The sequence below is a fragment of the Nothoprocta perdicaria genome, unplaced genomic scaffold (assembly GCF_003342845.1).
Source record: "Nothoprocta perdicaria isolate Ctin4 unplaced genomic scaffold, notPer1 scaffold_449, whole genome shotgun sequence".
In the NCBI taxonomy this organism is placed as follows: domain Eukaryota; kingdom Metazoa; phylum Chordata; class Aves; order Tinamiformes; family Tinamidae; genus Nothoprocta; species Nothoprocta perdicaria.
Window position 1 is genome coordinate 67,925 of NW_020455698.1, and position 11,286 is coordinate 79,210.

The following is an 11,286-nucleotide window of genomic DNA, read 5'->3' on the forward strand; positions in this document are numbered from 1 at the left end:
GGAAAAAAGGAAAAAGAAAAAGCCCCAACACAATTAACCAAAACAAACTCTAATTTAAACAATTACAGAATGAGTCATGTATGGGCTAACTGCTAATAGACGTTGATGCATTAATGCCCTTAGCAGTTGCAGAATAGGATTAGAAAACTAACAGTTACGAGGTCAATCTAAATCTTCACRTGCATTTCAGTAATGGGGCAGCAAAAAGGGAAGCTTAAAAAGGAAAATAAACCCAACCTGAACCCACCACTGGCAATTTCATGAGCGGCTCACCTGCCAATGCTTCAAAGCACAGCTTACCTAAATCACCACCTTTGGGGGCCATATTTAATGGATCGCCTCTTCTTAAAGCCTCCTATTGCCTCACATTTAGGTGCTATCAACTTGTCTCACCCCCCCAATCACTCACAGAGCTGCATCAGCAGGTCACGATCAAAGCACCAAACTGGAAGATGGTAGGAACCTCTCAGGTCAACACAAAAATCACATCCAAGTTTAACTAAATACACTTTAATAGGACATTGTTAAATCTCATGAAGGCTAAAAAACACAGATCTCAGGTACTTGGGTTGGCAAATAAAGACAAGAATACTAAAGAAGCATTTTCCACCATTTACTCATTATCAAAAATATTTTTCAACTCTTCTTGCAAAACAAAAACAAAAAAGTACAGACTGGACACATACATCACATTTTTTCTTCCTATGGCTTTAACCCCCCACCCTACCCACCCCACAAAAAAGACGGGGGGAAAAACAAACCAAAACCAACAAAAAGAGCCAACCACGTTCACAGGAAATGACACCATGGTACACTATGAAACGAAAGGGGGTGTCATTCGTGTCCAAAGGTTTTTTGCTTATTTCTTAGGTGAGGAACCATCATTGTACATGCTTTGTGCCAAATCAAAATACACCTGACGGGAAAGCTGGGAAGCCCTGGAGCCCGCCTTCAACAAACGCCAGGAAAGATGGAAGCAGGAAAATAAGAGGAAAAATACAAATGCTATTCAATGTGCTGCGGGAGCAGGAACTGCCCTGTGAAACAGGAGGGTTTGGAATTCTAGTCAGCCCACATTTTATTTATGCTGTATCAAAGGGGACACATTTCTGCCTTCATGAAGCAWCCCGACTTTGCCAGGATGCCCATGACGCCTTTGGACTCAAGTCTAAACCCTCCTGCTTGTGCTCACGTGGAGGGATTTCCCAGAAATAACCCATTTTTACATGAAGTTGAATCCCTACCAAGGAGCCGCCTTTTTTAGCACTTCTTGAGAGGAGCTCCTGGACAACTTGTGCTGTTTCTGCCATCTGGGGCCTTTCAGCCCAGGTGACATCTACCTGCAAAAACAACTTTGGACATATTACAGAAAAATCAGAAGGATTTGGGGTGGAGTGAATGATACAGCTTCTTTTCTCTAATAAGCATCCAAAATATTTGACCTTAGTCGAAAGCCATCAATTTTCTGAAAGTTCAACCTGAAAAAAAGGCCTGTTAGCAGTGAAATGCCYTTGTGTATTGTGGTACAAACTTAAGAAAAGTGAAAGAAGACAGAAAAACACAGTGTGGTAAGTGCCTTGGAAGCCTCTACAAATTGAAGGTACCATCTGCAGCAGAGCTGCAGTCCTCAGCCCCTGGGGGTCTCCTTCGCAGCCTTCTGATCAGCTTTCCTCTCCAGCCACAACAGTGATAAAGTCCGCGGGGCCCCCAAAGACCAAAGAGGGCATTACRAAAATCGAAGCCTTCTTTTAGGCACAGGCGTTTTTTGCTCCCCATGCCACGTGGGGCAGTAACACGTCACACCAGCGGAGGTGGTGCCGAGAACSCGAGGGATCAGGAACGCGACCTGCACGATTGTCAAGAAAACAGAAGCAAGCAATGGTGATAACAGCGGGGGTGGCCTGACAGCCGACCGGGTCAGCAAATGCCCTGACCTTTGCTTGGCGACTTGGGAAGCTGCTTTGGGGCTACTACCTTCCTCAAGGTGTTACTGTTTATTGTTTTTAAACTGTTCGATACAGTAGGTGACCAATTCCCACAATGAGAAATTATCTGCTATTCCAAGACTGCGTTCCCCAGCTCAAGGCTACATTTTCTTCAGGAATATTGGGTGATTTTCTAGCAATAGTGACTGCAGCTAACTGAACATCGCTTTTCTACATTGTCATCTAGAAAAACCGAGAAGGACTAACTAGGTACCAGTTCTCTCCATTTCAGCAGAGGCTTTGACTGAGCACAAAGCATGAACGAATACAATGAGGTTAATATATTCCTTGCCAAAGATCTTGTGATAAAAATCATTTACATCAGCAATTGATCTCAAACTATGAGGTGCTGTAAGAACTAAAAACAGTTTTAGGGTAACTCCTCCATTATCTGCAACTATTTCCCAGACACTAATACACATAACATAGCAATGAAAAACACTTGATACAAGTGATCTAAACGCAGGAGCTCCAGCAAGTTAAACAGAACCATAGCTGCCTTAAAACTGTAGCAGTTCCCCTACTAACGGTAGGGAAAAGGGAGAAAGATTCAACAGTCATATCGCATGTCTATAGCTTCATCCAAACTTTTATCATCGTGTGTACTGGCAGCTAAAAACGTCGTTACTGGTGACCCTGTCACATTGATTACACTGGTGCTTGTGCTGGCATTGCGCACAGCAATGCTTGTCACATTAATGCCCAACGTCAGCCGAGTCTGCTCCAAGGCCTTTTCTGGCACTGCAAATGCCTCTAGCTTCTTCTCTCCATTAGCCATATAGGAGTTTTGGCAGCCACGGCATATGCAGTCAAGGCAGGCTTTGCGGTTCGAGTAGCAAGGGCAGCGTTGGCCACGGCATGTAAGAACACTTGGATTTTGGGTGGCACGACCACATTTACACCCTTTCTTTTCTTGGGGCTTTTTATACACAGTTTTCGTTGGGCTCCCTGGCATAACGTTACTGCTAGGAACCTTTTCCTTTGCTTTGTCTTTTGTTTTCAGCACTCCCGGTTTGGCTTTGGGGTGGGATTTCTTAGGGGCATGTTCTAAATTCTTTTTCATGCTTTTGTTGGACAGCAGCACAGTTTTACTGACTTTGGGAGTACTGCCTCCGTTAGGTACAGTTGCGATAGGCTGCAAAGACATTTTGCTCTCCTGCTTCACCGTCACAGGAGCCGATGCTCCCAGCATTGGGCCACAGATGATGCTGGAAATGGGCAGAGGTTGCACCTTTTCGCTGTCACTTTCGGACCGAGATCGCTTTCTGTTTAACTTAACTACCTTGGGCGTTGCTGCTGTACACGAGATCCCGTGAGAAGATGCATCTGTGGACACGAAAATGTTATGACTAAGAGGTGGGGGAGAAAGTTGCAGAAAAGGGCCATTAGTCATGTTGGCTTCCAAGCTGGGCTGCAAATTCGAAACGGTTTCAAATACTGAAGCTTGTGGTTCTAAGCTGCGCAGAACCTCCTCGACGCTGAGAAGCAGTGATCCGCCTGGTTTGATATCTTCACTGAAGCTGCAGATGTCGATGCCTGTTGGACACAAGTCACTAGTAGAAACTGTATCACACACGGGCTGCAGACTACTAGACATATCTTCAGTTTTTATATACTCTCCAGTAGTGCACACATCAATTGTGTTTGTGTGTTCAGGAGAAGGGATATTCACTCCGAGTTTATCTACTGAAAGCCCATTACAACTGGGCAACCCGTTGATAACAGAACTTCGGATGTCGAGGTTGTGGGAGCTTTCAGGTACGGATGAGAAACTCGCTGCAGGATCGCTCGTGAGCTCTGAGGTCGAAGGTACTGGGGAATGTGTCAAACACAAAGCCAGGGCTGCGTCAGAAGGTTTCTCTGGCTCTTCGTGGAGTGGTGACCCATCTTTGAGCAAAGCCAAAAGATCTGCGGAGCAATCGACTGCCTGGATGATGTCTCGGGCCAGTGGAGTTTGTGTTATGTATTCGCAGAGTTTCTTATAGCAGTTCACTAGAATGCTCAGCTGCTTATTCTCCTCAAACTGTTCGTAGTCTTTGCACCAGCTGCATGATGGTTTCATCATCATCTTCTTGCCTTTACAAGTYTTGCAGACATAATGCTGGCATGTGGAGTTGGTAGGAGCTATAGGGTCTTGGAGCAAGTTTCCTAACAAAGAAAAAGAAAGAAAAAAAAATTAAAATGGACTCAGGCCAAGTGTCCAGTATAACCTAGGACGAATCTCTTGTGATACTCATCATAACTGCCTAGAAAAGCTCAGTAATTAAGCCACAGAAGAACCAAACCAACCATCCAAGCAATATTTTAGGAAGTTCTTACAGCTACCAGACCTGGTTTTATAATAAAGCTGAATTAAAAAATAAATAAAGAAGAAAAATCGTAAGGCACTACTGTAGCCTTTAGAAACCCTTTCAGCTAAAACACTACTGACCCAGTCCACCCCCTCAGGGGTTTCTTCAATTAAGAGTGATAAAACATGAGACTTCTATGAGTATATACAATAACAACAGAAAAACAAAGCATTTCTGCAAAAAAAACTAACAAAACTTGAGAAACAAATGGAAACAGAGCAGGGGAAATCCCTACAAGGAATGAATGTGGCTGCCCTAACCACACACCCACAGCACCTCCAGTGGGGTCACTTTTAAAGAACTGAATTGGTTGCAGAGCCATTAAGGCATGGAGGAGGCTGCAGGTATTTCTTGGCGAGACAATCACTTTCCTCAACGTTAGTATCATTAAGCTTAAAAAAAAAGTCAAACATAATACAGAAATTCACTGAAAATTAGGTTTAATTAGTTTTAATCCTCAGGGAATGGAGAAGAAAGTCCCCTGGCCAGTGACCCGTTGCACTGAGACCACAACTTACAGCTTGTTTCAGATACTGCAGTGCTTTTCTGCTATACCCTTTTCTGAGCCAGGGGGGTTGCAACTCTGGTAGCATTTAATACCTGGTGTGGTAGCTGTTTTAAGCTATTTAAACCACAAGTTTKGGCTTTTTTCACTGATACTCAATACTACAATGAGGTTTTCATGGAGTTTTCCATGGCAAGACCAAGGTCTCGCTTTCTGGTGAGTCTCAGTGTATATAAAAGTGATGGGATGTGACAAGTTAAATATACTTTTCTCCATTTCTCACCTATCTAAACTGAATTAGGCATTTTATTGCACATTTATTCATCCTCGTAAGATCTTTCTATGATTACTGAATGTAGCCCTTAACTTTTACTACCCTAAACAGCCTGGCATTGGCCTCATATTTGCTCTCCCTCTTTCACAAGGGGTATACTACTATGCCAAAAGCAAAATCATCACAAAACATCCAGCAACAGTTTATATATTCTCTTTAACAACATCAGTTCTTAGCTCTTTTACTTTCAGAAAGGTTTTCCAATTATCTACTTTAGTATGAGCAATTACATTTATTAAGATGCATGCATAGAAGAGATACTTTTAAAATATAATTTACAAAACATCATAGTTGTCCTGGAAATGTTGCTATGGGAGGAAGGCTCTTAACGAGCATCACTCCACAGCTGCAGGAAGARGGGAAGCATCTGCAAGTTGTATCTCACAGACCAAAGCAGCAGAAGAACTGRGAATCAAGGCAATATTAGGCTTATATCCAGAAAATATGCTCTGAATTGATGAGATTTAAGAAGAAAGCCTTTAATCAGAACAGGTCATCTCCTTTCATCCTCATCTATCTTTGGCAAAGGCAGAAGGATAAAGCCCTACAAAGAAGGGTCGGGRGGAGAGTTAAGTCCTCAGTGCAGGAATACTCTAACTAAGCCTCTGGAAAAGCCTATTGAAATATTATTTATTGCTGTTTTTAACAACAATGAAGTTTAAGAATGATGTAACCATTGAAATGAGTCCTAACTTAACAAAAGAAACTAGGAAAAAAAAGTGAAAATTGGTTGCAAATTAAAAAAAAAGTAAAAATGTTTTACTGGAGTTAATCTCAAATACTTGTCTGCCAAAGCAAAATCTTGACTCCTCAATTACATTCACATCACCCAAAATAACTTGCTTTACAGYGTGCAGCAAAAAAGTAAGAAACTCCACAGCCAGCGATCCCTGTGGCTTCCAACTGTTGCTCTACCCAATTGTAGTATCGGCTCCTCAATGAGAAGAGGCATTAACGTCCATGCACACCATGCAGGAAGCAACTGGTGAGTTCTCCTACTGTAATGAGCGACGGGAGTTAATGCTAACAAATTGCTGCAGTCAGTTTTCAGAGCTAGCAGCCTCCTGCAGTGGAGAAGCTAGTTCTTGCTGCCTGGCAATCCTGCTGCAGTGGCTCATTTCTTTAGGAGAAGGAAACTCTCCAGGAAAGAATAAGCCAGGGATTGGGGCTTATTAGGACTGTTTGGCTGCGTTTGCTTTCCCAAGGTTATCACGTTAACTTGTCTCACAAAGAGCTCTGACGTGCCAGGAGCAGCACAGGAGAAGCGTGAATGCAAACAGGCAATGAAGAAAGAGGAAGCAGGAATTCCCCCTCTTGGAGTGATAAACAGTTCAGTGGGGTTGCTGCTCCTCCTGTACCCTTGACTTTGCTTTCCTGATGGAGCCCTTTGCCAATTTCTCCTCTCTGGCTCTTGGGTCCCCTTCCTATCGGCCTCCCTGGCACGGCTGGGGTAGCCTCAGGGCTCACACAGCAGCGCAGACTGAACAGGACTCATTCAACCTCAGCAAGACAGCTCTGTGCCAAGTTTGCACACAGAGCGTTACACTTGGTGGAAGCAGGGAAGACACCTCTTCCCGCACCGAGATTTTCAGAGCTTGAGAAAAACTATTTAGCAGCTCTGTTTGCAAAAATTGCTGATAAATGACTGGGCTCACCTAGAGCAGTGGAAGTGTTTGCTACCCATTTGCACCGCGAAAGCAAGTACTATGTAAGCCTGCAACTACTCTGCAAGGGTGCAAGAGCCAGACACTTACCGGAAGATAATGACATAATATTGAGAACCACAGAAATTTCAAGAAAGAGTTGAGTTTAAGGAWCAATTCCAAGGACAAGGCAATAGTAAGGGATCTTTCCACAGATCTCAAGCCTTACCACAAAACCTGYCCCAGCTTGTGGACTCCAGACGGTAAACGTGAATATAAGTGTAATRATGTCTTTCAAAGTCACAGTTGCCAGATTTAAAGAGGCTTTAAGCAGCAATGTTCACATTTCTGCTACTGCTGCACACATGAATTTAACATGTTACTCTACACCATAAGGACTCCAAAGAGTTAACACCTACTCTGAAAGTTTAGATCAAGTTAATTATAGTAATTTTGCTCTCAGAGCAAACAAGAAGCAACAAAATCTTATTTCCATCCACAAACACCCATCAAAATTAACCACGATCTTCTTAGAGCAAACTCAGCTTTGCAAGCATCCTGGCAAAGGAACCAGTACTGTGTCATGGGATGAATTACAGCATGGAAAGGCTTCAAAGTAGATTCCTGTCTAAGAGTGGGAAAAATCTTTGCTCTCTAAGAAGTCAAGCACCAGAAAAGTTGTGCGGTGCACTATTTTCTCAGTTATGTAATAGAGGCAAGGAATCTTTTTGGCCTCACACAGAACTCCAACCTAATACTCCACAACTGCTTATTCCACATGCAGTCAGACTTATCTGTAAGCYATATAACACAGTAAGAAAAAGAAGCCAGAGGCAGCTCTCTGGAGTCTCTACGTCCAAAGACATGGTGATTCAGCTGTCCCAATAAAGGTGTCTGTTGACAACATTAACTTTTCTTTAAACACTCTTAAGTGTGATAACACTCTCAAGTGTTATCAGTTTAATAATCAATATCCTCAGACCATCAAAACCAGCCCATCCCCTCCCACTGCCTCAATAAACTCACATGGTCATCTCAAATCCAAGAGGTACATATTGCAACCTTCACTTTGCAACCTGCTCTTCAATTTCAACCCCAATTCCCTGCTAAGATGGAACTGGTTACTTCTTCTCCTGGCTTTCTTTGCTGTTTGGTTCTAAGCCAGATTAGAAACCAATTTAAGTTCAACTGGTACTATTTTGTGCAGCCAGAACTTACATAGCATGATGGAGACTGCCTCAGGAAATGCAGTTTTCCCCAGAATCACACAAAAGTTGTGAGGCAGGAAAGGGAAACAATGAATTTACATGAGGAGACTTTAAGAGGAAGAGAAACCAACCAACACAAGAACAGTTAAGGCTGGAAAGGACCTCTAGAGATCATCTAGTCCAACCCTGCTGTTCAAACAGGGACACCCAGAGCACGTGGCACAGGGCTGCATCCAGGCAGGTCTTGAAGATCTCCAGAGAAGGAGACTCCACAACCTCTCTGGGCAGCCTGTTCCAGGGCTCTGTCACTCTCATTGTAAAGAAGTTCTTCCTCACATGGAGATGGAACTTCTTGTGTTTTAACTTGCACCCAATCACCCCTTGTCCTATTACTGGCCACCACCAAGAAGAGTTTGGCCCCATCCTCTCCCTACATTCACCCTTCAGGCACTTACACATATTGATCAGATCTCCTCTCAATCTTCTCTTCGCCAGGCTAAAAAGGCCCAGCTCAYTCAGTCTTTCCTCGTATGACAGATGTTTCAGTCCCTTAATCATCTTTGATGCTCTACACTAGACCCTCTCTAGAAACTCCACATCCCTCTTATACTGGGGAGCCCAGAATTACACATGGAGGTAGTGAGCAAATGATATCAGATAGATTCAACTCAAACAGAAAAAAAGAGTCAACAAATTACTTTTTATATATATTTTTTAATCCATTCCTTTCCTCCTGCTTGGGAGTTGCGCAGTATACACACCACATCACTACCCCTCTCTCAAGCTACAGCTGCATTTCTCCAGGGCTACCCCAAAGGACCTGCCAGCAGCTGGGCAACATCCTGCTCAGCACTGTCACATTGTTTCTTTGTCCCTTCCCACCCCTTAATCTGTCTGAGCCACATGCTGCTGTCTCATATCCCACTGCTTGGATTATGGGGAGTTTAAGACAAGAATCGAGTTCTCGCCCTGCCTTTCCACAAGCTCCAGCCAGGTTCTGGGTCAAAGGGTTATTCAAAAGCCCTGCAACCTTTCAAGCACTTTTCACATTCTAAAACAGCAACACCAATCTTTCACTTACCTTGAACATTTTCTAACATACCTTCCATGGGTTTTGAGACAGAAAATACTAAGGTTAAAATGCTCATTTAAGCTGAGTAGCAGCTTGTCTCTCACAAATACTTTAACTTAGTTTCTAGTATATTTTTTAAATGATCATTTTTAAAGAAAAACTGTCAAAGCTTAGGCTAAATCTGAAAAGCCACCTGAACTTCTGAATGACTGTACAGTTACTACACTACATTCAGTACAGAATGTTAAAGACTGTTTATACCATCAGGGAGCACTTTTGTAGCAAGAAAGTTTGTTGCATAAATCCCKATGAAGCTATTTTTAAATGAAATGTAATATTAACATGTAATTTAATTATAATCACTTTAGACTAGAGACTAAAACTCAGATGTCTTCTCCTCAAAACACATAAGCCTAGTCYACCTACTAGTTCATCTACTGTTAAGAACAGCTACTCCAAAGTTGCTCTGAAGATTTTAAATCTCTAGGAAATGTTTCCTCAGCACTCCTATAAAAGGCCTATGCCACCCTCTAAGAAAGCATCCCAGGAGCACACCTAAATCCTGAAAGTGCATCCTGCTGTATGATCAGTGTAATTTAACCTTTACCACATAACCCGTTAGGTAAGACAGAGACCTCACACTCACTTAGAACAGATTTAGTTGACTAATTTAGAGCAGCATACTGTGGCTTTCTACTGATGTAATTTCAGGTATAAAGTGGAGCTTTAATTAGAATTTCATAATTATGGACAGTCAAAAACTTCTGCTACCCCTACTATGTTAGCAGGTTTGAAAACTATCAGATCAGAAGAGCTGGACTATTTCTAGTTCATCCGACGACAGTCAAAACAAAACACCACTAGCTCACTTGCACTCTGCCCGTTTTCTTCTAAAAAACATCAATGCAATGAAACAGTTGAAAGAAAAATTAAAAGGAAAATCCCAACTGCTGATTTAATACCTATAGAATAACAAAGCTTAACAATGCATTCAGAGAGATTAAATGCCAAGGAAAGGCAGAAGATATGAACAGTAACAACTGTGGGAACAGCTCCCCAGGGGAAGCGCTGGAAGCCCAACATTTGGGGCTTAAAGAATTCAACTCTACAAATGCAGGGTTTATTCATGACTAAAAATTTAGCAGTTCTCCAACAAATCACAATTTTTAGAAATTTACAGTTAAGAACTCATTGCAGTATGATCTGCGCAAGGAAAGTAAAGTATTAGGCATTTAAACTTCCACATACATGAASTCACACCTAGTTATTTGGACCTCACTGCTTAAATGGTCTACAAACAGATGGAAAAATAGGTAGAAAGAAGCAAGCATGTAAAAAGCTTTTAAAGACTATATTATAATTGACTGTGAGGTTTTGAGAGGTCACAGCAACGACTACTGTGATGACAAGATCTCATGGAGTTATCTTTAGTACTTAAAACTTTATATTTTAAAATACTGTCTAAAGGCAAGAAGTTTTTGAAAGCTGAATGAAGGAATGCAGAAGTTTGGCTTTTACTGCTTGTCAGGATGGTGATGGTGCTTTAAGCATCAACTTGTACAAGATTAAAAAAATATATATATATCTATTTTGAAAAAATCCTACAAGTCAGCGAGCCAAGGAGAGAGAGAGGCACAAGTATTTACTCCAGTGGAGGAGACAGAAAAGCAACACGAAGAGCAAAGAAGGAAAAATCACCTATCTGCCTTTGTCAGGCTGAGATGAAGATTTATTAACTGTCAGCTGGTGCCAGAAGGAAGAGTTTTTTATTGCACAGGACCTGTCCCACGTGCAAAAGTTTGCAAGTTCTAGGAAGATACTTCGCTAACCCTACAGGACAAACATATTTTACTACGTCGGCACCCAGCACGCAGCATCACAGGGAACCGTGCTATTTATCAAAGCCTGCCTGCACTGCTGAGCCGCAAGCAAAAGCCCAGACAGAGATAACACAGGGGCATCASCAGTAGACAAAATATTTGGAGCAGTGACTACAGTTATCTCAAAAATAGCTGTGGTAGAAAGAAGTAAACCAAGGCAGTAACCTTAAAATTCCAAGGAAATAAGGGGAGAGGAGAGGAAGTGCAACATCAAGAGGCAGTTTGTAAGTGAAAAGCCCCAGGAAGGCACAAGTCAATGGAGGAAAACAACCTAAACTAACCAAAGTGCTTTCCCAAACTGAACAAAA

At 42.3% G+C, this 11,286-nt stretch overlaps 1 protein-coding gene across 1 annotated transcript in view; it reads right to left on the reverse strand.

Annotated features, from left to right (window-relative positions):
- Positions 1-1,060: 1,060 nt before the first annotated feature.
- The window catches only part of MSL2 (MSL complex subunit 2), a 13,405-nt gene continuing 3,179 nt past the window's right edge, over positions 1,061-11,286 (reverse strand). Inside the window, exon 2 of the mRNA XM_026046551.1 lies at positions 1,061-4,133. Coding sequence (XP_025902336.1) covers positions 2,536-4,053 — 1,518 coding nt within the window. The 5' untranslated portion in view covers positions 4,054-4,133 and the 3' untranslated portion in view covers positions 1,061-2,535. The remainder of the gene's footprint in view (positions 4,134-11,286) is intronic.